The sequence below is a fragment of the Sus scrofa genome, chromosome 2 (genome assembly GCF_054392235.1).
Source record: "Sus scrofa isolate SSC_HxYL_T2T_F1_AM1 chromosome 2, Sscrofa_HxYL_maternal_Yorkshire_Landrace_v2.0, whole genome shotgun sequence".
NCBI lineage: Eukaryota > Metazoa > Chordata > Mammalia > Artiodactyla > Suidae > Sus > Sus scrofa.
The window spans coordinates 130,431,135-130,457,459 of record NC_139384.1 but is presented as its reverse complement, the minus strand read 5'-3'; the positions used below and the strand labels follow the sequence as shown (position 1 = coordinate 130,457,459).

At 41.8% G+C, this 26,325-nt stretch overlaps 1 protein-coding gene and 1 long non-coding RNA gene across 3 annotated transcripts in view; both read left to right on the top strand.

Moving 5' to 3' along the window:
• Positions 1–1,968: 1,968 nt before the first annotated feature.
• On the top strand, positions 1,969–14,866 carry CDO1 (cysteine dioxygenase type 1). Its single transcript, NM_001167643.2, is given in 5 exon segments — positions 1,969–2,378; positions 5,522–5,599; positions 7,408–7,562; positions 12,345–12,514; positions 14,128–14,866. Coding segments are annotated over 5 exon segments (603 nt in total). The 5' UTR covers positions 1,969–2,208; the 3' UTR covers positions 14,158–14,866.
• Positions 14,867–16,313: 1,447 nt separating this feature from the next.
• The window catches only part of LOC100522542 (uncharacterized), a 120,416-nt gene continuing 110,404 nt past the window's right edge, over positions 16,314–26,325 (top strand). Inside the window, exons 1-4 of one of the 2 annotated variants that reach the window (XR_014838605.1) lie at positions 16,316–16,437; positions 21,986–22,012; positions 23,388–23,547; positions 25,694–25,844. This is a non-coding gene — a long non-coding RNA (uncharacterized LOC100522542). Of the gene's footprint in view, positions 16,438–21,985; positions 22,013–23,387; positions 23,548–25,693; positions 25,845–26,325 lie in introns of both variants that reach the window. The other variant, XR_014838604.1, reaches the window with a different exon arrangement.

Genomic DNA, 26,325 nt, shown 5'->3' with positions numbered 1-26,325 from the left:
AAAATAAGAGTTATTGAAAGTTTCTGACAAGGAAACAACACCATTGGTCCATGCTTAAGAATAATTTTAGTGGGTATGAATAAAGAATTTGCACTGGGAACACCTGGAATCACGATATCCAGTTTAGGATGCCAGCACAGTAATCCACTCAAAATTGGAATAGAAGCTTGAGCAAGCGGAGTAGCAGTAGGGATAGAAAAGTGGGAAAACAAAAGATAATTCTGGAGATTTCAGAAATTTAATTATTGGTTAAAAGGGCTTGAGAATGATCCAGAAAAAGAGTAGGCAGAGTAAGGTTCTTGAGCTTGGGTAGCCTCATTATGGAAATAGAAAAACATGTCTGAAAGGAGTTTTAAACTCAATGTATTTCATTTGAGGTACCAAAAGGCGTTAGAGATGGCTTTCACTATGGGAGATGAGGGAGACATCCACATACAAGGAGTCAATGAAAATGTGAGTTTGGGCAAGGATTTAGAGGCAATCAACATGAATGTGTGAATATGGCTACATTAGCAAAGATCCTTTTGGTGTCTGTCACGAGGAGCCAGAGAAAGTAGAAAAAGAATTGTCTGAAAAATTTCAAGAGTGTAATCTAGTATGAAATGCAGAAAAATAAAGCTTATTTAATTTTGTTCATTCCAAATATTCATGGATTAAAAACTGAAATGAACTGATTTAGAGACTCAGTAGAAAACACTGATAAAAAAAATTTTTTGAATAAACGATGAAAAGGCACAAGTTACTTTGTCCCATAATTCTTTATTTAACCACATCTTTGGCTTCTGGAGTGCTTTCTGCCTATAGCCCTTTTTGAACAATGGTGATTGAGGTGTCATTTTTACTTCCTAATAACATCGTTAGAGTACTTATAGTGTAATCAGTTTAACTAGGGATGTTTAAGACTTAAGGTGGCACAAGTAAATTCATGTACATACATGTTTATACACATACATATCTTGAAAATTGAAACAAAGTCTAGAAAAAACAGGTCAGTCTTCCCAAAGCTTAGATCTTTACCCAGAGTCTTTTTATAACAAGAAAGAAGGAAGCTATCCTAGCATTTCTTCTCTCCCTTTTTTCTTATTTTCATTCATGCTTAATTTGTATTATTCCCAAAGCTTGCTGCTATGTTCTGTCCACTACATAGAAATGCCCTCCTTGTGTGTATTACCAGGAGGCTCCTGCAAGCACACCCCTAGAATTGAAGTATAATTAGAACTCAAATTACAGCATTTCTTTGAACCATTACTTGAAACATCAGTGTTTTCACTGAATATGTTATTTTTAAGATAATGTTTTATTTTAAAAACCAAAAAGAATATGTGGCCTTCTATTTGTTTCACTAGTCTTGCTCTAGACCCACGTCTCCCTTGTCAAATTAGTTTCAGTACAGCCCATTCAAATTTTTAAAAAAGACTTGGACTTTTTCACCTAGCCTCTGAATATATTATCAATGATTTCAACCGACCAAACAGTAGCTCTTCATCCTTGGGAGTGGAATCCATTCTCAACCTTTGCAAACTTCACAGTTCTCTCGTCGGCTCCATTTGTATTGAAGGATCCCTTTCCTTCTAATTCCTTCCTCTTCGTTCCCCCTTCTCCAAACCCCTCTTGTCGGCGTCTTAGGGTCGCGAACCGCAGCGGTGGAGAGGGGCCTCTGAGAGAGGCGGCGGGGGTGGGGTGGGGTGGACAGAGGTTGGGATGGGCTTCCAAAACGCGCCCTGCTAAGGTGGGGGAAAGATTGCACGAAGCCCACCGCGAGGGCTGGAACCCAGGAGAGAAGGGCTCAGCAATGGCCAGAGTATCGAAAGAGCTGGGACCGTGTGCATGGGCCTTTTTTGCAAGCTTTATCCCCCTTCTGCCACCCTTATCAGGTCGCTCCCAGCTTCTCCCCACCCTCGGAGGGCCGTTGGTACATTCCCGCCGACTCCGAGAGCTTAAAAAGGGCCCAGGGAGGCTGAACCTAGCAGGTTTGGTCCCGATTTGCATGCTTGGCGGGTACCGAGGTCCGCCACGGCCAAGCTGCCAGGGTACCTCTTGATATCTTGGCAAGGGTTTCTTTACGCTGTGGCACTCGTGCCTTTGGGGGCTTTGTGTCTGTGTGCAACTGTATAGCTAGCAGCTAGGGGACCCTCGCCTCCCAGCTCCTCGTTCTCTCAGCTCGTTCGTCGCAGCCCAGCAGCTAGACGCGCGTCAGCTGCTCAAGGGATGGAGCAAACCGAGGTGCTCAAGCCACGCACCCTGGCGGATCTGATCCGCATACTGCACCAGCTCTTCGCCAGCGAAGAGGTCAACGTGGAGGAGGTGCAGGCAGTCATGGAAGCCTATGAGAGCGACCCCGCGGAGTGGGCCATGTACGCCAAGTTCGACCAGTACAGGTGAGGATCTCGGGCGCAGGCCTACGGTGACTCGGAGTCCCAGCGGGCGCGGTGGGTGGGGGTTTGACTCCCGGAGAGCGCCAGCTGCCAGATGCCCGACGCGCCCACCCTCCCCGCGTCCTCGGGCCTTTCCCACACCCCGGCGCGGTTGAGCAGAAGGTGAGTCCCAGTGCCCGGAGACGGCGGCGGGCTCCCGAAGGGAAGGCCATCGCGCGGCTGCGGGTTTTCTGTTCTGTTCTCGCGGATCAACTCGCGGCTCCCGAACCCCCCCCCCCCCGCAACTCCTCCTCTCTCCCCGGCCCCAGGAGCAATATTCTCTCCTTTTGAGCCGTTGCTCCTCTCGGACATCGAGGAGATGGCTGGGAGAAATCCTGGCGGCCGGACTCACCCAGGCTCCGACTGGCTGGACCAACTGGAGGGGCTCCCAGGAGAGAACTCCAACGGCCGCCGGGAGAAAGGGGTGACAGTGCAGGACACACTTACCCGACGCCAATTCTCCATCACTGCTCCCTGGGTCGCCTGCAACCAGGCTTCTGCCAAAGGGAATTTTTGTTAAAATAACATCTTGGAGTTTTCAGCTGCTGTTGTTTGGTTTATGCTGCCCCCTCTCCCAAACCAATTTGACTACCCCCACCACCACCACGGACTGCGGGTTTATTTAAACCCACTGTCAGGTTCGAGAATTAAACGGAGTACTTCTTTTTCAGCCCCAAGCAATAGGTTTTCCCTTATCCTCAGATCTGAGGGTCTGGAATGTAAATTGAAGGCCCCTGCTTCCCAGATGTTCGTGAGTGAGATGCCCTAGGAGACCACTCCTTGCAGCCCTGGCTTGGAGATTAAGTAAAAATGAAACGCTCTTCCAGTCCTCTGGGGCGATAAGTAAAACTTAGTCACCCTGAAGAGTGAGGGCTTCTTTTCCAAAGCGCAGCCAGCACTTACGGGCTTACTGGTGGTTTGTGTGGAGGGCTGGGAAAGGCGGCTAGTTAGTTGAAAAGAGCAGAATAAAGAAAGGTGACGTTTTCCTTCAAAGCAGTTTCTGTAGTCCCTTTACCTCAACATGTGCAAGTGGGTTTGGTAAAGTTTTGTGGGCAAGGGTGGTTTCAATTGAATTTGAGGAGTTGAATTAGAAAGTGAGCTCTTGAGGGTCCTGTTTTCCGCTTGCAAGTGGCTCAAGGAAATTCCTTTGATTCCTATCCTTCTGTGGCTGCCAGTGACGCTATCAGAGTCTCGTTTAATTTTGCCATTTGCTCCAAGTAATTGAGGACTTGTTAGGGGCTCTAGTACTCTTCCAGTCACTTGACACATATATTAACCTCACAACAGCTCTATGAGATAGGTACCATACTTATCCCTATCTTACAGGTGAGGAATGGTACTCAATGAAAAGGTTGGATTACCTCAAGGTGAAACTAATGTCAGTTAGTGGCTCCAAGATCCAAATTAGCCTTATTGTGGGAGTTCCCGTTGTGGCGGGACCATGAGGTTGCAGGTTTGATCCCTGGCCTCGCTCAGTGGGTTAAGGATCCAGTGTTACCGTGAGCTGTGGTGTAAGTCGAAGATGCAGCTCAGATCCCGCGTTGCTGTGGCTCTGGCGTAGGCTGGCAGCTACAGCTCTGATTCGACCCCTAGCCTGGGAACTTCCATCTGCCCCAGGAGCGGTCCAAGAAACGGCAAAAAGACAAATTAGCCTTATTGTTCCAGAGCTCACAGTCTAAACCAACACTAAACTTGATGCATGTATGGTGCCATATTAGTTTTCTTCTGCCTAGATTTATTATTGACCTAGTGAAATGAATTAACCAGGGTAGGCTGTAAGAGCTTTCAAATCGTAGAAGCTGGGCATTTCCAGGGGCCTTGAATTCATCTTGATTGACAAGCTCTAAGCCAACGGAAATGCAACTCATTGGATCCATCTATTCGACAGGTCTGTGAGGCACAGCTCAGATAATGGGCTGGAGGGAGGCAAGAGAGCAGAAATCAACATGATGGTTATTTTTTGCATGTAATAAGGGTCTCAGCACTGTGAAGGAGTCTGATCTGTGATCTTGGGAAGGCCAAGGCAGAAGAATCAAGAAAGAGTATGTCGCAGTGTGGGACCAGAAGTAAACCCTAGGACAGGTGGAGGGAGAAGGAGGACCAAGTTTACCATGAACTGAGAAGTCTGTGTGCCCCCAGCCCCTTGCTAGGTCATAAAGGGCTACAAAGTAAGGATGCCTGACATCTCAAAGTACTTACTAATCAGCTCTCTCATTGATCCTCCTCTGCCAGCACTTTGCCTCCAGGCTGGGGGAGGGGAGGGGAGGAAGGAGCACGTAGAACACAGTGACCATTTGAACATATATTACCCCCAAATGGGATACAGATTCCTTTCCTGAAAAAGGAATCTAAATGAATCACTATTATCAAACTTTACTAATTAAGATGGTGGCAAGAGTACCACTAGAAATGTTAAAAGTTGATTTTGGTTTTTTGTTGGGGGGGGAGTAGTGTGGGTGCGGTTGTTTTGGTTTGAAATTTTTGGAGGCCAATTACTAATTTCTTCTCATTGTAAAAGGTTTAGCCTGTTATTTTAGTTCGCTAGCGTAGTCTCTTTTGTTCTGGTACTTAGGTCAACCCCTACTTCATTTGTAGATGGCTTTTCATTATGATGCTTTTGAATGTGTTGTCCTTTGTGTCTGGGCTATGGCAAAACTAAGGAGAATTCTAGAACAGCTATTTAGTGAAACCTTGTTTATCGGATTGTGGTTTAGCAACAGGGAGGGGGAAAAAATAGCAACATTCTTGCTTAGAGCAGGATCTCACTTTGCAAATGTTTTCTGTGAGAAACTTTTATTCTTTTTATCACTTTGAGGCTGTCACATGGAGAATCAAAAAATTCGCTTTTTTTTCCTGTTATCTTTTTCAAGCCATAAATTAATATTGAGCAGCTATACATATGATTCAAAATACAAAAATGTCAAAAAGAACTGAAAAAACATTTGTTTTTTCATTTGTGCTCAACTTCTAATGAGACAACCCCACTTAAAGTTGCTTAGAGGCAGAAGCATTAGCATTTGTAAATGAATGATACTTAATGACACACTTATTTTTCCCAGTGTTTGTTTCATCAACTAAATTCAAACTTCTGAAAACATTCTTTTTAGGTATACCCGAAATCTTGTGGATCAAGGAAATGGAAAATTTAATCTAATGATTCTATGTTGGGGTGAAGGACATGGCAGGTAATACAATTATTCATTCACAGATATTTAGTATTTATTCAAGCATAGAAAAAGTACAGTGCCAAGCTGGCCACACACCTTCTAAACACTAACAAATTGTGTGTTACAATAATTTGTTCACAGAGTCTCCTAATCCCAGCACAAATTCTCATGGGAATTAGCATGGGGGGGGCGGTGTTAGACATATACCATGTGTGGCAGATCTGCCCCCAAAATGAGTGGTAAATCCAAGGAGGTGCTGGTAAGTGATCAGTTTAATCTGTGTTCTGTGGAGTTAAACTTTCAATGGAAGTGCTAAATCTTGACCTTTGTGGTGCACTGAAGTGTGTAAACAGTTGTCGGATCAAAGACCAAAGGATCCAGATTTGGACCTAGAAAACAATTCACAAATTTGAAAATTTCTTTACAGACAATAAAGCAACTTAACACCAATTCTTCCTTAATTTTTCCTTACCTTATATATTGCACATCTTACTACCAATTAAGTATTGCTTTTTTTTTCTTTTCTTTTTAGGGCCAAACCCGAGGCATATGGAGGTTCCCAGGCTAGGGGTCAAATTGGAGCAACAGCTGCCAGCAACCTACACCACAGCCACAACAATGCTGGATCCGAGCTGCGTCTGCGACTCACACCACAGCTCAAGGCAACACCAGATCCTCAACCCACCAAGCTAGGCCAGGGATCAAACCTGCATCCTCATGGATCCTAATCAGGTTCATAACTGCTGAGCCACAAAGGGAACTCCCCAAGTATTGTTCCTTTTTAAGAAGATCGTGCTCAGTCTTTTGAGAATGGTAAAAAATAAATAAGCAATCAAAAAAAAACCTATATCCAGAATCATTTTTGATGCAAAAGAGGGAACATAAATTTCTATGTTTTTGTAAGTTAGGTCTACAGAGTACATTTATTTGCTCATATGGAATGGAGTTTTCATTCTCTCAATATTTTTTGAAAGCAGATTATATGTCAGGCAACAGAAAAGGCTCTGTGAATTAGAAAACAAGTTCTTATAGTACATATATGGGTTAATAGAATCCAACATATGAAATAAATGCTAATAGCGTATACAAGTTCATGTCTTATCTTTTAATCAACCCTATAGCTAATACTGCTTAATAAACTTAGATGCTGTTTCCCCTAAGATTACAGGAATAAATTCTTTCCCCAAATTCACTTTGCTTTCTTTCTCCCACAAATATTGGGAGGTAATAAGGGATAGGATGCTGTAAATCTACAAAAAGTTAACATTATATATACTTTGCAGTATAATTTTCATGTGGTAACACACATATACATACCTTTTATTCCTTAAAGGAAGGATAAAAAAAAAAAAGCCATGGAGGGAAAACTCTTTTAGGTGATCTTCTCAACGTGATGCAGTTATTACAGATGATTATCTTTATTCCTTCTAAAGGTTCTCTGTTGTGGTTTTAAAATCCAGTTCTAGCCCAGCTTAATTGAGTTATTAAAAGCTATATCTTAGAGAAGGTAAATGGTTACTGGTTTTGTGTCTCTGTTATCAAAGTAATATTACAACAAGGTTTTAAACAATGAACTGTCCTTCAGTAGGGGTGTGCATCAAAACTGTACCCCTTTTATGCATTGATGCGGAGGACATAGTATTTTAACACCTTGTCCTCAACAATGTTGAATTATAAATCAGTGACATACAAAAATCCAACGGACATGGATTTTGGCCTGGGAGATGTCCTATTGACCGTTTGCAGCTTTAAGCTCTGGGCAGACTGCTACAGGTCTGGGTACTAGACCATCTGCTGAGTTCAGTTGTCATTTTGTGTATGTATAGCAGTATCCATGATCACACCGACTCCCACTGCTTTCTGAAGATGCTGCAAGGAAATCTAAAGGAGACATTATTTGCCTGGCCTGACAAAAAATCCAACGAGATGATCAAGAAGTCTGAAAGAATCTTGAGGGAAAACCAGTGTGCCTACATCAACGGTAACATTCAATCCATTTTTCTAACAGCAAGTGGGAAAAACCTTCAACTCCCATCTAAAGTACTGCTTACTTACACGTGTGCATTAGAACTTGGATCATGGAATCATGATTTCATCTGCTTAGAAGCTGTGGGGTGTTTGGTTTTTTTTTTTAAAGCTTGGAATCACTTATTAAAAACATATGCACACAGTTTAGCATCCATTGAAAAGACATTAACCTACCAAGTCTTAGAACAGTTAGAACTAAACATGAATTTACATAAGTAGAGTCTTAATATAGGCATGAGGCCAAGTTGAAAGTATTCGTCTTTGGTTAGAAAATGTAAAGAAATGTTCTGGAAGTGATTTAGCATGCTAGCTAGTCCCTGTTTTACTAAAGTGCATACAGCTTAAAGAGTATTCTCAAGAGAAACTTTACAAAGTACGTTATTTAGCAGTGATTTATAGATCTCTTACAAAGAATTCATTCTTTCCCTTAAATGTGATATGAGAGAGACAGATGTTCTTCAGCAGAGGCAGTGGCTAATGTCTGTATTCCTGAAGGACTTCATCACTTTCCAGAAAGCTGCTTAAAGCTTCTATGAAATAACTTTTCTATTCCCATTTACAAATGAAATTGCCAACACATGGGAAAATTAACCTGTCCAAGGTCACTCAGGATTTGAATCCCCAAAAATTTAATTCCAAAGTCCATAGTCTTAGTTGGAATGCTGTCCCACTTATGTAAAATACTACAGAGATTTTTCTGGCACACTAAGTTCTTTTGTCTTAAAGTTTAATATTGGCCTTGATACTTGGCCTAAAATTTGTTCATTAGTTTAAGAATGCAAGTCACTTAGATTTGATTGTATAGGAAGTTTTTCCCCCATTCACATAACACAAAGGGGTTCCTTTCTCAGGTAGCAGGAAACATTTGAGGGTTGCTATTTATAGAAGGCACACCAGATTTCCAGTACTGCTCACAATAAAGCCAAAAGCCTTTTCAGCTAGAGTTACAGAGTATTTGGGAAGCTAGGTTAGACCTTGAAGAACACGTAAAAAATTTTTTTTCAAGAGTCCTCAATGCAAAAGTCTCTAGGAGCCAAGCAGGTAAGGTGAGTGGAATAAGCCAGAAATAGCTGTGGGGACTGGTGTGCAAGCCACCCTGCCTAAAGAGACAACAGTGGCCACCCAGCTACAATGAAATCGTCTTGACTTCTTTTTCCATAGAGGTGGGAAATTTTGCCAATCAGAAAAAGATTGGTTTAGGATAAGCCAAATATTTCTGCAGAGTAATTACTCAAAAGCCACAAATTTTCAACTTTTGATTTTTACAGATTCAGGAAGAAGGCTAAAGATGGATAGTGATCAGAAGGAAAGATATCTTGAGTATAAAGAAGAGCATGAGTGAAGGTCCAGCCATTGCAAAGAATGAAAACTATGCAAGAATGGTCTAGCTGGAGGGCAAAAAAAAATGGGTTTGGATAGGAGAAGTGAGATCAGGGCTTGAGCCTCTAAGACTGGCTTAGAGTAAGATCTTTCTTTGGTCAACAGAATTGTGTTTGGGAATGTCTTGATCACTTCATTGGCAATATGAGTCATTGGGTGAGGAAAGGGAGAATTGGGACAAAGAGATCAATTTGCCTGTTGTAATAGGCAAAAGATGGACATTGCCTGAAGCAAGCTGGCATCCATAGGTATCACCAAGAAAGGGCCAAAGTATTGTGGCAGAGGGTAAATCATGGGTGTAAAGAAAAAGGTGGCAAAGACATAATAATGATGATGATGATGGGATTATTAATAGGCATCAAGCATGAGCCTCAGGGGCTTCTCAAAAGGATGGGTGACTTGTTTTTGTGAGAGCTTTGCTTGCCATGGGTGGTCAGTGCATTGAAATTGGAATTTGTATAAAGGGAAGTCATTTCTTTAGAGTCATTAACTTTTGCTGAAGACTATGCTTAAGCCAGTGTTCTTTTACAAGCAGTAAGCTATAGAATCGAAGAGCTGGCAGATCTGAGAATTCGGCCCTAGTTTTTAAAATGAGTAAAACTGAATTTCTGAGTTGGTCAAAGGTAGTCCCTCTAGCTGGAATAAAGCCAAAGTCTTCTGCTTCTAGGCTTTGCTCTTCTTTGACATGTGGACTAATGGAGCTATATCATAAAGCAGAAGACCAAATAGGTGCCTGTACTAACTGCAGTAATACACTGAATTCCTTCCTTAAGTAATCCTCAAATTCTCTCCTTACTATATAAATTCCTTATCAACATAGTTATAAAAGTCAGATATTTTGTCTATTTCTTGTAATCTTTTGAAGGCATCTCCCCAGGCCTTTTGACTTCCTTCAGCCAGGGCTCCACTGTCATCCTGGGGTCCCATTACATCATCCAGTCTTTCCCTTTGTTTTCTCCTATTGCTGATCCCCTGTTTGCTGATCTTGTGTCTGCTTCATTTTGACTCCATGTCCTTGTTTTGGTAGAACATACCCTTCAAAGCCCCTATGAGAAAAGGTTCATGGAAAGTAAATTTTTCAGACCTTTGGTATCTAAAATTCTCTATATTCAACCTTTGCAAGTAGCTTGATAGTTTAGCTGGATGTGAAATCACGACCTGACAGTCATCTTCTCTCAGAATTATGAAAGTCATCCTATGTCTTTTAGTTTCCAGTCTTGTTGACAGCCTGATACCATCTTGATTGTTGAATCTATGAAACCTCTTTTTCCTTTCTCAAATTTTTTGGGGCCTTCTCTTTGGGTCTCTTCCACATCCTCAGTATCATAGCCATGCACTTGTTTCACGACACTCGCTACGCTGGAAGCTCAGGTTCTACAATCCATAAATGCATGTCCTTCACATTAAGAAAATATTCTCAAGTTGTTACTTTGATTTTGTTGTTGTTTCTGTTCTGTTTCTGAAACTCCTATTGCTCAGATATTCAACCTTCTGAAGTAGTCTTCTGGTTTAGGATTGTGGGGTTTTTTTTGGGGGGCGGGCATTGGGGTTTTTTTTTTAAACCTTCTTATATTCTATCTTTGGCCCTTTGGTTTTTGGTGGTGATGGTGGGTTTTGTTTTGTTTTTGTTGAACCCATGCCACAGTAGTAACCTGAGACACTGCAGTGACAACGCTGGTTCCTTAACCTGCTAAGCCCACAGGGAATTCCTGTCCCCTTGTTCTTTGAGTCTTCCTCAGTTTTTTCTTCTAACTCTTCTACTCAGATTTTTATTTCTGCTATCTTTTTATTTCTAAAACCTCTTTATTCTCTAGTCCTTTTTTTAAATAGTATTTTATCTCTATGAGGATATTGATGATAAGTTTTGGGTTTTATTTTTTAAAGTCTTCCCTTGAGTAGTGTTTTATTTCAAGTCATCTTTTTTTTCAGGTTGTATCTTTATACTAGAGGCTCTGCTTGCATGTCTAGTAACCTCAGCTGGGTGCTAATATTTAAAAAACCAGGACAAAAAAATACATTGGTAACTTTCACACATGGATAGTGTTGGTCAACTGGACTTCACTTCAGGATAATCTGGTAAAGCTTTTTCCTTGAGGAACAACCAGTGGCAATCTTTTCAGGACTTCTTTCCTGGGCTGACCTGGTTCTCAGAGAATCTGCTTCCCATCTTCTGCATGGAGAAGAAATTCCTGTCTGGCAGCATTCTGGTGGCTATGTGGTGAAGAAAGTAGAGATCTTACCACTCAGTGTGTAAATTTTCATTTAAGTCACCTTTTTTCACTGGGTATCCACCAGTCCTGGATTCATCTGTTGTACTCTTTCTAGAGAATAGATCTCAGGCTTTTATCAGGGGTGGAAGAAAGGCGAGGGAGAAGTGATGAAAAGGGTTTAAGACAAAGCTTGAATAGGTTTCAACCAGTTCTTATTTATTTATTTATTTGTCTTTTTAGGGCTGCACGCTCGGCATGTGGAAGTTCCCAGGCTAGGGGTCGAATCGAAGCTGTAACTACTGGCCTACTCCATAGCCACAGCAATGCCAGATCCAAGCCATAGTCTGTGATATATACCACAGCTCATGGCAATGCCTGATCCTTATCCTGCTGAATGAGGGCAGGGATCGAACCTGTGTCATCATGGTTATTTTCCGCTGAGCCATGACAGGAACTCCCTCAACCAGATCTTATATCTGTAGCCCCTCTTCACCTTCATCTTAAGAAGTACCAGTACAGTTGCTGAGCTGTTTGTTAGTTTCAGGATGTAAATCAGGTTATTTCCTGGCTGTCTCCAAGGACAACTGAGGATTTAGCTTTCTCTCTTCTACAAAGCCATCTATCTACTTTTTTTTTTCTTTTTTTTTTTTTTTTTTGTCTTTTTTGTCTTTTTAGGGCCACACCTGCAGCACATGGAGGTTCCCAGCAATGCGGGATCTGAGCCGCATCTACAACCTACACCACAGCTCACAGCAACGCTGGATCCTCAACCCATTGAGGAAGGCCAGGGATCGAACCCAAAACCTCATTTGTTTTCACTGTGCCATGGCAGGAATCCCACCATCCATCTACTTTTAAGCTTTCAAGTTTTTTTTTTTTAAGTTATTTTTTAAGTTTAAAAGTTTTCTCTTTTTCCGTTGTCTTGTAATATGGATGCCTTTTTATTCTTATGCTGCAGTTGTAGGGGAGTTTTTAAGAAAAAGCAGAGTGTATGTCATTTATTGTCTGTAACTCAAAAGTTCAGTTCTAAGTAATTTTTATTAAATCCATCAAATTATTAAGGATCTTGGGCAATGGACAAAGTTTTTACCTACAGCTGTCGTCTAACCTTCTTCACCTTTTCTTTCATCGTGGATATTGTTTAGATTCCATTGGCTTACATCGAGTAGAGAATATGAGTCACACAGAACCTGCTGTGAGCCTTCACTTGTACAGTCCACCCTTCGATACGTGCCATGCCTTTGATCAAAGAACAGGACATAAAAACAAAGTCACCATGACATTCCATAGCAAATTTGGAATCAGGACTCCACTTGTAAGTATAATTGCTTTCTTCTCTATTTAAACACTTTGTGAGTTGGCAGCGTTATACTGATACACTGCTTTTTTTTTTGCTCTAGATATTGTTTGAATATCTTAAGTTTCAAGTATTCTTAAATTGGAGAATGAGATGAGCCTTAATTTGGGGGAAAGACACAGTATTTCCTTTTTTTTTTTTTTATTTGGCTTTTCAAGGTTGCGCCCACGGCATATGGAAGTTCCCAGGCTAGAGATTGAATTGGAGCTGCAGCTACCTGCCTACACCATGGCCACAGCAACACAGGATTCAAGCCACATCTTCGACCTACACTACAGCTCATGGCAATAGCAGATCCTTAACCTACTGAGCAAGGCCAGGGATTGAACCTGCATCCTCATGGATATAAGTTGGGGTAGTTACCACTGAGCCACAATGGGAACTTCCTATTAAACTTATTTTGTTAAACTTCGGAAACTACATTTTCTTCCTTTTTTTTTTTTTCCACACTCACAGGATGTGAATGTTCCCAGGCCAGAGACTGAAATTGAGCCACAGCAGTGACAATACCTAATCCTTAACTGCTAGGTCACCGGGGAACTCCCCGAAGACTATATTTTCAATGGATAAAATATATATATATATATATATATATATATATATATATTAGGGGAGTTCCCATCGTGGCTCAGTGGAAACGAACCTGACTAGCATCCATGAGGATGCAGGTTCAATCAAGGATCCAATGATCTGGTGTTGCTGTGACTGTGGCATAGGATGGTGGCTACAGCTCTGATTCGACCCGTAGCCTGGGAACCTGCATATGCCATGGGTGCAGCCCTTAAACAAACAGACAAACACCTTAGATGCAAAGAATTGATTATTGAAAAAATTCAAAATGTATACTTATTCCTGTTAATGTTACAGGTCTGATTTACTGAGACCTGCACAAATATGCACAAATAGTTTGCATAATTAACCTTTGCAAAGTGGAGTGCTAATTCTGATAATATAAAGAAACTTGCCTGTTTTGATTGCCAGGTTGCTTTCTCTTTGAGTAGTGATGGCAACCAACCATAATATGAGATGACAGTCTTCTGTCTCTGAAATAAATCAGCCATTCAGGGGAATGGTCTGTAGTTATTTCTTTCATTATTACTCAATGAATTTATTACATTTATAGTTGTGCAATGATCATCACAATCCAATTTTATAGGATTTCCATCCCACAACCCCAGCTCATCCCCCACTTCCTAAACTGTCTCCTTTTGGAAACCATTAAGTTTTTCAAGGTCTATGAGTCAGTATCTGTTCTGCAAAGAAGTTAGAGTTATTCATCAGAATGCAGAAATAGACAATGCATGAAGCCAGAGGCTGAAAATTCTTATTAATCTTGTGAATGTACAGCCTTTGAGAGAAGCTAGGACAGAGTTTTCTCAAGTGATCACCCTCCTTTGTTTCCTGCATTTCAATCTCCAAGAGATACTGTTATCGCAGGAACAAACAACAGGGTTCCATTGCCATGTCCTGAATTTTCCTACACTGCTAGATAAGCAGGACTACTTAGAACAAGCAGAGATGTTTTAGGTCAAGATTCTTACCTAGCTTTCTTTTTTTTCCCTTCCTTACAGGCAACTTCAGGGTCCCTGGAGAACAACTAAGGAGCACCAAACCCTCTGGATGTTTTACTTCAAGGTCTGGTGAAAGTTTTGCCATGGACGGGAAGGCTTCCCACCATTTTCTTTCCAGTAATACACTTTACAAAGCCAATATTTAGATCTACTATAAGGCAGATGCTAATTATAAGGCATTAAGTAAGCAAATAGTGCCCTGAGCTACTATAGAAGAAAAAAACTCCCACTAAGGATAAAAAGGCTTGTGATTTTAAAGGCCAGCTCAAGAGCTCTACTGGTTTCACCCTCTAAATCCATTGGTACCATCTGGAGAGTATCAACAAAGGTTTTTATAGTTTTTGGAAATCCTTTGGTCTCTGAACTGTAATTAGGAATAAATAAAAACAAGACATCAAACCACCCACCTTGTTACTTCGAGAACTAAATGTAGGTGTCTTCAGTATACTTTGTACGTTCTTAATGTTGGAAGAGAATTTTTTGAATCCGTGCATTTTATTTTTTCAATCTTATTTTACAAATTCCTGTTCTATAAATAATAGGGTATTGTAGATAGAGAAAGTTAAGGCACTTGGCCATTTGATAATGAAATGAAGGGCAGGAGCTTTAGAAAAGTACATGTATCCAAACCCACAACAAACCAAAAATATAAATTCATTCTAATGTGTCCAGTGGTCAAAGACTTTGTACTGCTGCCAAAATTGCCAAATCATTTTAATAAAACTGGATTTGAACATAATTTGAAGTTGTCTTTCTCTTTAACATGTTGAGAATTTCATATGATTCATGGCTTCTCAGATTTAGGTAGACTACCAAAACCATCACAAAAGATGCTTTTGTGATATAAGAATATAAAAAGGCTGGGAGTTCCCATTGTGGCCTAGCAGTAACAAATTTGACTAGTATCCATGAGGATGCAGGTTCAATCCCTGGCCTTGCTCAGTGGGTTAAGGATCTGGGGTTGCTGTGAGCTGTGGTGTAGGTCCCAGATGTGTCTTGGATCTGGCATTGCTGTGGCTGTGGTGTAATTGCAACTCCAACTCGACCCCTAGCCTGGGAACTTCCATACGCTGCAGGTGGGGCCCTAAAAAAAAAAAAAAAAAGCCCAAAAATGATGTTGAAGAGCAGCTTACCTCTTGGGGCTTTTATACGTGTTCACCAAGTGGACAGAGATACCAACCTGAGGGCCTCTGGCCTTAGTGTGGCTCGTAGACTTAATCAGTTTTGTCTGAAAATTGTGTGTATTAACTTCACCACTTAACAACTGGAGATTTCCCAGAAGAAGGAATGGATTTTGATGAATCTGGCAAGACTGAACCCACATTGCACTTTCAGGGATACCAGTTGGCTGGGTGGGGGTCTGTCCCTTGGCTGGGGCCACCTCTCCTATCTGTGGCAGTCCCCACCTTGCCTGTTTCCCTTGTGTATGCTACCTGCAAAACCCATACATGCATTTGAGTTCGTTGCCCCTACTTAAGGCAATTTTCTTAGGAATCTGTCATCTCTGGTAACTTCATCAGAAGGTAAAGTCCTTTGAAGATAGTTCCGGTTAGGTCATTGATTATGGTTTTATATCATCTCATAGCATTATTTGCATCTTTATACCTTTGCTTCCTCTCATCTTTGAGGAGAATATGAACATTTATGGAGTACTTGTAACATATTAGACATTGTTGTAAGTTGCATAGAGATAGTCACAAAATCCAGAAAACTTCTTATGAGTTACTGTGGTAATCATAAGTATGGTACTGCACTGGTTTCCTACTGCTGCTGTAATATTGCAACAAACCAAGTGGCTTAAGCAACACAAATTTATTTCTCTCCAGCTCCATTGCTCAGAAGTCAGAAGTGCCAGGCCCATGTCAGAGGCTTATCTTTTAGTGTGAGTTCATTAATCTTGTCCTTAGACAAATTGGTTGATGAAAGAAGGGCTTTTATCTATGTTTCATGGGAAGGGACAGCATTTAGCAATGGTGCTTAGTCTTGTTCTTTTTCATGACTCAGAGACCACTTTTAAAATCTTCAAAAGTTAAAAAATGCTCCAGAAAGGCCAGCACATGACAAATTTGCATACAATTTCAGGTCCAATTCCCTGGACCCTGTGAAGGCCGTTAGGGACCCCAACCTAGCAAATGTGAGGCTTTTCCAAGGCTTGTGGTAAATGGTGGCTATTTCACTTCATTTTCAGAGCAAGGAAGGCATTCGCAAGCTGGGCTACTTGTTAACCTTTTAAAAGCTATAGTGGAGTTTCTAGGAAAACACCAAAAGCTGATGCTACCTTGTCCGAGGCACGTCCACATGTTTCACAAGGTCAGTTATCTCTAAACACATGAAAAACATTGCAGACTTTCACAATTTTATCTTGTTGGGAGATGTTTTCTTTTACAAGCGTATGCAGAAGAGTGAAATAAGCCACACACAGAAGGACAGATAATGTGTGATTCCACTTAGACAAGATAGCTAGAGTACGCTAATTCACAGAGAAATAAAGTAGACTAGAGGTTACCAGAGGCTAAGGGGTAGGAGAAAGTGGGAGTCAGGGTTTAATGGGTGCAGAGTTTCTGTTGGGATTGATGAAAATGATTTAGGTATAGTTAATGGTGATAGGTACACGGCATTGTGAATGTCTTTGATGCAACTGAACTGCAGCTTTATGAATAGTTAAAATAGTAAATGTGTATTTTCCCACATGAAGTTACTTCTTGAAAGAAAGTGTATGTGGGAGAGAAGTGAGTGAAGAGTGTGTGTGTGTGTGTGTGTGTGTGTGTTGGACTAGGTAAAACTGTCAGAGAGAATGCAAGCTATATGAAAGGCACATGGTGAAAAGTATCTTTTTCATTCCCATCCGAGGCTCTCAGTTTTCCTCTCTAGATGTGACCTAACCTATGGTACCACTTTCTTCTTTTTCCTCATTTACTTTTTCCCCTTGTTTATACAACATAGTAGCTTTCTCAAGTTTGTGCAGTTCACTTATAAAATCTTAAAAAGTTCCCCCTTCCTTTTTGACTGATGGCTGGCTGTCTGGTATTACATCGTATGAATGTACCATAGTTTAGTCCACCAGTCCTGTACCAATGGACTTTGACGTGATTTCCAACCTTTTACAAGTACAAACAATTCTGCAATGAATAACCATGTATATGAAGTCATTCCACAAATAGTAGTTGACATTCTTGATTACAAAACAAGCAAGATAACTCAGCCCCGAGAAATGAGGTAACAGAGAGAGGTCATAGCAAGCTGCCCTGGCTGAAGAGGACCCCTTCAGGGCAGAACCTGTCACCTGATGTCATCACTTTTCAACCACTTCCACACTGTTCATTGGTCAAGTGTGTTCGTGTGAGGCCTCCAGCGCTGTCAGAAGCTTGACACTGACAGAGATTACTTAACACCAACAGGAAGTCCCCTGAGTCTGTGAGAAAGTGAATGATCTAGTCACAGTCAATTTAGGATTCTGCCCATGTTCAATAGAAGAGCTTGACGGATTGTTTGTTTGGTTTAGTCACTGAGCTTTTTGAGGGGTTGAAGATGTGATGGCTTCATGTACTATTTGAAAACATGCCTCAGGTTGCTTAATGAGGGGCATTTTGTTTACTTTTGGAGTTACGCACAGAGAGATGTAAAGAGATCTACTGAATGTGGTTTTGAGCACTGATGTAAGCCTCAGTCAGTCGTCTGAGGGACATCCTTATACAAGGTCAAGGAGGTGGTGATCGGCTTAACATATTTGTGTCTGTATATCATACACCATAGTGGTTCATGCAATATTTACCTAAAAGTGCAACCAGAAAAATTACTTGCACAAGAGGGATAGAAATATTATAGAATTAGGAAGTTATATGTGCATTACAATTATAATAGAATAGTTAGTATAGTATAGTATAGTATAATAGTTATTATATATAATGTAATATGTAATACAACGGAAGATTGATTAGCCTCCTGGGCACATATGACAAGAAGAAAAAGCGTCATTACAACAGTAGATCACTGTGATGCCCCTTTCAGCAGATGAAGGTGTAATTATAATAAGTTCATGCAGGACTCATCTCACTGATGAACTTGGAGTTCCCGTCATGGCTCAGTGGTTAACGAATCCAACTAGGAACCATGAGGTTGCGGGTTCTATCCCTGGCCTCGCTCAGTGGATTAAGGATCCAGGGTTGCCGTGAACTGTGGTGTAGGTTGCAGACGCGGCTTGGATCCCGTGTTGCTGTGGCTCTGGGTTAGGCCAGTGGCTACAGCTCTGATTGGACCCCTAGCCTGGGAACCTCCGTATGCTGCGGGAGTGGCCCAAGAAACGGCAAAAAGACAAAAATAAATAAATTAATTAATTAATTAATAAAATAAAATAAAATAAAATAAAATAAAATAAAATAATGCTAGCTTGGAGTCATGAAGAGGAAATGTACCTGAGTGAGCATAGAGTCAAACAAATCTTTTGATGAATGAGGAAATTGAGGCAGGTGAGGTTAAGGTTAGCCACTGCACCTGAGCAGAGGTATGCCAGGGCAGGTTCACACAACCCCATGGGAGTCAATATTGAGGAATTTCACAAGCTGATTGATAGATTAAATTGGCTCTAGTGGGAATATTTACACTGTGGCAATCGGTCAATATTACAAATCAAAGCTGTTCTCTTCAAGAGAGTCTGTTAAACATTTGACAGCAAGCCTCTGTATCTAAGGCTATTCAGCCAACTCAAAATAAAGACAAAGTTTGCCTAGAGTATTTAAGTACACATGTTGATCCTTTTATTGTTACTGGACCTTTACATGTTTAGAAAAACGTTATTGTCACTTCAGAGAAATCCTTAAGAGTAAAATAGGGATATTATTTCTCCCCTCCCCATCTCAGAGATAAGGACATGTAGGCAGATGCAGATCAAACAGTTTACCCAGGGACACATTGCTAGGTAATGGAAAGACCAAAATAGACATTGGTTCCACCTAGGACACACTGGACCTTTGGCAGGAGAGAAAAACTATTAAGCAGGGACAGAAAGTTAATGATGTGGCCAACTCAATGGTGATTCTGTGGCCTTCTTGTCTGAAATCTGTCAACTGGTTCCTGACTTCATAGTTTAAAAGAGAAATACTCAGGAACTCCTCAAGCTGGATGGGACAGTCGTATTTCCCTCAAGGGGATCCAATTAATTATTCTGTCATAGCAAAGTTGGGAGTGATCTGTGCTTTCTTCCTAGTTTTTTAACAGAGCACAGGTTATAGTCTTCGGCACCTGCGGTCATGGTTACACCCCCGTGGCACCAGACCAGTATTCCAGCTTATTTTCATTAGGACTCACTCAGTTGCAAGCGACAAAATGTGATCCAAGTGACCTGAAGAAAATGTGCTCATGTACTTTTCAAGTCCAGGGGATCCTCAGGCACGAGTGGGTCAAAGGGTCCAAAGAGCTTTTTAGTACTCTTACCTTGCCCACCACTTCTCTTGACTTTGAGGCCTACCCTTGTGGTATAAGAGGATTCCCCCTATCTCCAGGTTTACAATTTCAATTTCAATTTTGGCAAGATAAGGGTTTATTTCTTTACAGTCTTTCCATAGAAATTTTGGAATTTAGCTGTATGGGCTCTGATTACATCATATGCACATCCCTGGCCCATTCACTGTGGGCAGCAGCGTGTGAGCTCGGCCCTGGCCTGGGTCATCTGTTTGCCTCTGGAGTCAGGGGTGGAACCAGTATCGCCCAGTGAAATGGATTAGTGGAGGAGGAATGGGTAAGGTCACCAAGGGAAATCTGAATACTCTTTTGAGAAGAAAGGGGAGAGGGAAGACTAAGTCCTGGGCAGATAAAATCAACTGATTTTTACTACTTGGGAGCCCAGCAGATATTTGGTGAAGTAATGAAGGAAAGATCATAGCAACTAAATCTCCATCACCTTTTTACCCCTGATAACATCAATTTAAACAATTCAACTGTAGTCATTTTTCTTTCACTTAATTACTAATAAAACTTACAAAACACACCATAACTCCAAAGATAGAGGCATTTACAGAAAAACTCATAGGTGTGCCCCAAGGAAACCTCCAATATGTAAATATCCTCCACCATTTCTAATCCATGAAGCAAAATTTTCCACCAGAATTACAGCTTTAGGTGACGGGGGCAAGTGAGCTTTTTACACTGTCCCAGAATCGTAGCTAAGTAAGTCATGAAATAGAAAATAAAAGGTGTCAAGAGTTCCTGTTGTGGCTCAGTGGTAACAAACCTGACTGGTATCCATGAGGACTCAGGTTCAGTTCCTGGCCTTGCTCAGAGAATTAAGGATACGGCATTGCCATGAGCTGCAGGTACGTGGCTTGGATCTGGCATTGCTATCGCTGTGGTATAGGCCTACAGCTGCAGCTCTGATTCAGCTCCTAGCCTGGGAAGTTCCATATGCCACACATGCAGTCCTAGGGGAGAAAAAAAAAGTGTCAAATACCCTCATATTCTAAAGTGAACAGAAAAAGCCCCTAGGACGTAAGGAAAGGCATTTCTCTTGGGGCTTATTAGGAGCCAGAGGCCCCTGCTCTTCCAGCAGCAACACTAGCCCATCACCCCTCCCCTGCCTGCATAAGATGAGGCTTGGATCTGGAGTAATGGCATTTCGAGTTGCTCACATCTGTCTAATACTCATTCTTAAGTCTACATGACTGCAAGAGCCTGTTAGAGCTGCATCCCAGCTCCTGCTAGGACTACAACTCATGTAGCTCCTGCCCCCTCCTCCCCATTCCCCGTTCCTCTGCCCAGATGAGCCAGATTTTCCATTTGGATCTTAGGCCTCCCTGTTCTCTAGACAAATAACACTTTGCTACCTCACTGGCCTTGCTCTCCTGTCTCCTGCCCAAAATGCGCTCTGTCCCAGTACCTGACCTTCTGAGGGTAATTCCAACAACTCTTTCAGGCCCAGATCAAAAACCACTTCCTTCACAAGTTCCCCAGTGGGACAAAATCTCTCCATCTTTGGGCTTTTCTAGAATTTCATTTTCACTTTCTTGACACTATGAAATAAAATCCACATTTTTTGGCAAGACAAGAAAAATTTAAACAGGAATTTTTTTTCTCTGCCCTTTATCCTCCTCTCTCCCCCCTACTATGCACTGTGTATCTGCATTATGCATCAACCAAACCTCTGCCATAGGCAGAAATGCCTGCTCAACCTTAAAGAGCAACATTCTGCTAGCACCAACAAGACAGCTTAGAAGATAACATTTCTTCCAGATCTTATAAGGGGCTTAGATCTGGGTTGTGTAACTCTCATTTAATGTATAGCCCACTGTCTCCAAAAAACATATCCAGGAGTTTCTGCTGTGGATCATCAGGTTAAGAACCTAACATGGTGTCTGTGAGGATGTGGGTTTGATCCCTGACCTCACCCAGTTGGTTAAGGATCCCACATTGCTGTTGTTGTGGCATAGGCATGCAGCTGCAGCTCTAACTCAGTCCATAGCCTGGGCGCCTCCATATGCCACAGGTGCAGCTCTAAAAAGAAAAATGAACTTAAAAAAACCTTAGCCAACTGCACCATGATTCCTAAAGGATGAAACCGTTTTCAAAGCTTTCTGAGATGTTGTTCCTAGGTTATAATCCTCATATTTATCCCGAATAAAATTTTCCATTTCTTCCTTAAATCAACTGATAAATTTTTCATCAACACAACATTTACATATTCTGCTCTAGGTTATAGAAATTTGTTTGTCTTTGCTCTACTACCAGATAACAAGGAACTGCCCTGAAAACAGGGACCTCTCTTCAATGGGCCCAGCTAATTCTCTTGTTTTGAATTGTAGCAACTTTTTTTTTTTTTTAAGGGAATATAATTTGTTTCTTTTTTTTTTTTTTTTTTGCTGCTTTACAGAAATCAGAAAGATTATGGGCCACTGAGGTTTGTTTTTTTTTTTTCCCTTGATTTTTGTCTGTCTTTGAGTTTGCCTAAGGGGACAAAGAAGTGACTTTGGGACAATCTTTCCTGGCCTCCCCCCGCCCCCAAGCTTAAACTGGAGAAATTATGGCAAGTGTTCAGGAGTTGTGTAGGTTGGGGATTGTGAATGACAGCTGAATGGAAAAGGAAGTATCTTTTAGAAGGACTTGTGCCCTCTTCCGTGGAAGTATTTTGAAAAGAGTTCACTTATGCTGCACCCAGGAGGGCTGGACTCTGAGAACCGGTGCCTCCAGCCTTGGCACAGAGCAGGATATTTCCAGGGACCATACAGATTTAAGCAATAAGCCTATCAGTGACCTCAAAGATAAACTGAAACCTAGAATATTTACTTTTTCAGCATCACATAAGTTTCTTGAATTCTTGTGCAGTTCTGAGTCAGGGAAGGAATTGCTTCCAATAAAAACCTAAAAGTGAATTCCCACCAGCCTGGCAGAATACTGGCCAAGAGTTGGAATTAATTTGATTCACAGAAAAATAAAGTAATACAGCTTCCAGAGTTGAATAAGAGGCTGGCTGCTGTGAACTGAATGCCCAGTCAAAAGGTATTTTTTTTTTTTTCAAGCCAGGTTCAGATTCATAGACTTGCAGTCAACTGGACCATGGGGCAAGAATCTGCTGTGAACACCTGGGTTTCTAAGGCAGAAAAGGTCCAAATCATGAGCAAAAGGGCACAAGTAGCGTAAGAATAGAAGACAGTATCATCTGGGATCAGATGAGCCTCTTCAGACTCTGCAGCTGATAGATGCACTTAGTTTTGCCTCCTTCTGAAGACGTGCATTTCGCTGTTATGGCAGGTTATACAACAATCTTTCTTGGTCTCTGGCAGACAACAGGAACTTATCAGAGGTTCAAAATACATGTTGTCATCAACAAATACAGTAGTTAACTATCACCATGCAGTAGTGAGTACCCAAGCATGTGTTAATCACGGAAAGCCTTCAATTCTTTGTCAGATAGAAGACAAATATGTGTTATGGGATAACCTGATATTTTTAGAAACGTTGAGGACAATAGAAAATTGGGGGGAAAGGTGATTTAAAAGTTGTTAGAACTTTCTGACTTACTTTTGCTCAAGACTGATTTTTGTTCTTGGCCAGTATCTTTGGACAGTCTTTCCATAACATAAATACGATTAAAAAAAAAAAGTAAGTCAAAAAGCTCCCACATTTTTGTTTTGAGAAAACTGTGATGTATTCATGTATCTCTATTCAGGTATTATGATAAATAAGCTAAATGCTCTGGGTGTCATACGATTTAGGTTTACGTCTTTTTAGTCGTTATTGTTACTTTGGAGTAAAGGGATCTTTTGTCTGTGTAGACGGTGTGTATGGTGAAGCTGGAGTCCACAGGAGACTAGAGGAGAGACATGGTCATGGTCATGGTCATGGTCACCTTGCTCTGCAGGAGATGCTGAAAGGAACCGGACTGGCTGGGGAGCCATCCGGCCGTCATTACGGAACATGCCAGACTTTGGCAAGGTATTTCTGTTGGACGTGTTTTCTGTTGTGAGTGTCCTGCTGGAGCCAAGGGACCAGATCATGTCCGGGAGGCAGCAGTGGTGGACAGGGTGGGGAAGGCTTGTCCTAAAGGGAGCGTCTGTTTTCTCTCAGTCCTTCTGGGAAGAGGCAGATTCTGGCTGAGGGAAAGAGATGCTGGGCCACAGACCAACAGGATGTGAGAAACTCCTTCTTCTTGCCCAGCAGAAGAGTGTAAAATGTGATATGAATCTCAGGACTTTTGCAGGGAAGCCAGGTTTCTCCTTCCAGGTGGAGGCAGGAGGCAGCCCTCTAAGAGGCCTCAGAGCAGGTCTGAGCATGGGGTCTCAGGAAACCATATCTAGCAGGACTGTGAGGCTATGTACTATACATGGTACTTTTTTTTATGGCCACACCTACAGCATAGGGAAGTTCCCAGGCTAAGCCACAACTGTGACCTACACTGCAGCTGCAGAAATACCATATCCTTTAACCCACTGCACCTGGTAGGGATCAAACCTATGCCTCCACTGCCACCCCAGCTGCTTCCGCCAGAGTCTTAACCCACTTAACCTCTGCAGGAACTCCTATAGTTCATTTCATTGTGCCCAAGCTCTCAGTAATGCCTTGTTCACCTTAACTTAGTCTTTACAGGGCTCTCAGGGATCAAGGGAAAATTGGGGTTGAATTCACAGAAGGGCTGTGGTGTCCTCTCCCTGAGGCCAGAGTTGGGGACACACTGACGGGTTCAGTATGCTTCATGAGTCACGGCAAAATCAGTAGGTGAGGCAGCAAGAAAGGACAAAGGCAGTTTGTTACACACACAAGAGAGCATCCTGCATATTCTCAAAAATACCTAGATGGTGCTTTACAAGTACTGGGGGTCCAAAATCATGCTGGTAGGGACTGGAACTTCATCATGAATATATGTAACAGAAAGGTGATGCTCCAAGGTTACATCTGAAGGTTAGTGAGGTTTTTTGGGATCTAATGCATGGGCAGCATCTCCAGGTGAAGCCAAGCAGGTCTCATTCTGTGCCCTCAAGCCTTGCCTTTCTATGAGACTCTTCTTCCAGTCCAACTCCTGTGGCCACCACCCAGCTGGGTCCAGAGGATGCTGCTCCCACTTCATCACTTTGGCTGAGCAAGAATAAAGCTATGCGCCTCAGAACTCCTAAACATTGCGCTATCTCAATACTAAGAGACATTAACTCATACTAAAATAAATAAATTTGAATTTTTACTTCAAAAAAGGCCTGTAAATATATATTGAATTCTAATTAATTCCAAATAGACTAAATTATTTTAGGCTATAGGTTGACACTTGTTCATAATAAAATATTGGTCAAAAAATCACTTCGTTAAAAAAAATTTGCAGATTTCCTGTTGTGGTGCAGCAGAAACAAACCCGAGTAGTATCCCTGAGGATGTGGGTGCCATCCCTGGCCTCACTCAGTGGGTCAAGGATCCCGCGTTGCTGTGGGTGTGGTGTAGGCCAGCAGCTGCAGCTATGATTCAACCCCTAGCCTGGGAACCTCCATTTGCTACAGGTGCAGCCCTAAAAAGAAAAAAAAAATTGCACACAATACAAAGGTTTTCAATATAAAGATTGAGATCTTACAATAACTTCACTATACCACTAAGACAATTTCACAGACAACTCCTTTGAATTCTTTTCTTCTATGTTCTAGCCTGTTTCCATGGGTCAAGTGCCATCCTCCTCTCTCCCACAGGGCAGTGGTGTCCTGTGTGCTTTATTCTCATTTTCTTCCTACTCATCCACCTTGGTGCCCACCTCAACCCCTTTCTTATTTCCATGCTGAAGGACAGACCTTCTTCAGAGTTGATTAATAATCCAGAGGAATCACTTCATAGACCCACAATATCGTATGCAATGACCAAATTGTAGCATAGTCTTGTAACAGCAATTTTACAGATTTGATAAGGGGAAGACAATTTCTCTTAGACCCTGCTACTCTGTGTGGCACATTATATTTTCCAAAATGGCTCCAGCACTACCTCTAGACCCACAGGCTTTCCCAGAACCTATCCCACTTCCCTCCTCAAACCTGGTTCAGTGCATAGAATGTGGTGGAAATAATGCTGCATGGTTTTCAAGGCTAGACTACCACTTTCCACCTATTTTCAGTCTCTCTTTCTGTCAGCATGACCACTCTTGGAACCCAGCCGCTGTGCTTCCAGAAAGCCCAAACCAGCTCATGCAGAAAGATCACATGGAGAGACACATGAGAACAGAGATCGAGGTCTCCAGCCAACAGCCAGCATTAACTGCCAGCCATGTGAGTAAATGAGCTTTCAGAGAATCCCAGATAACAGAGAGCAAAGAAAATCATCCCCTCTGTGCCCTGTTTGAATTCATAATTACAATTATGCTCAAAATTATAAGCATAACAAATGGTTGCTTTACATCATTATATTTTGGGGTCATTTGTTACCCAGCCTTTTAAAATTTTTTATTTCTTTGTCTGTTTTGGGCCATGCCTGTGGCATATGTAAGTTCCCAGGCTAGGGGTCGAATTGGAGCTACAGCTGCCAGCCTACACCACAGCCACAGCAACACAGGATCCGAACTGTGTCTGTGACCTACACCACGGCTCACAGCAATGCTGGATCCTTATCCCACTGAGCAAGGCCATGGATTGAACCCTCGTCCTCATGGATACTAGTCGGGTTTGTTACTGCTGGGCCGTGACCGGAACTCTCACCCAGTCTTAATCATTGGGATGTGCTGGGAGATGAGATACAGAGAGTAACCAAATC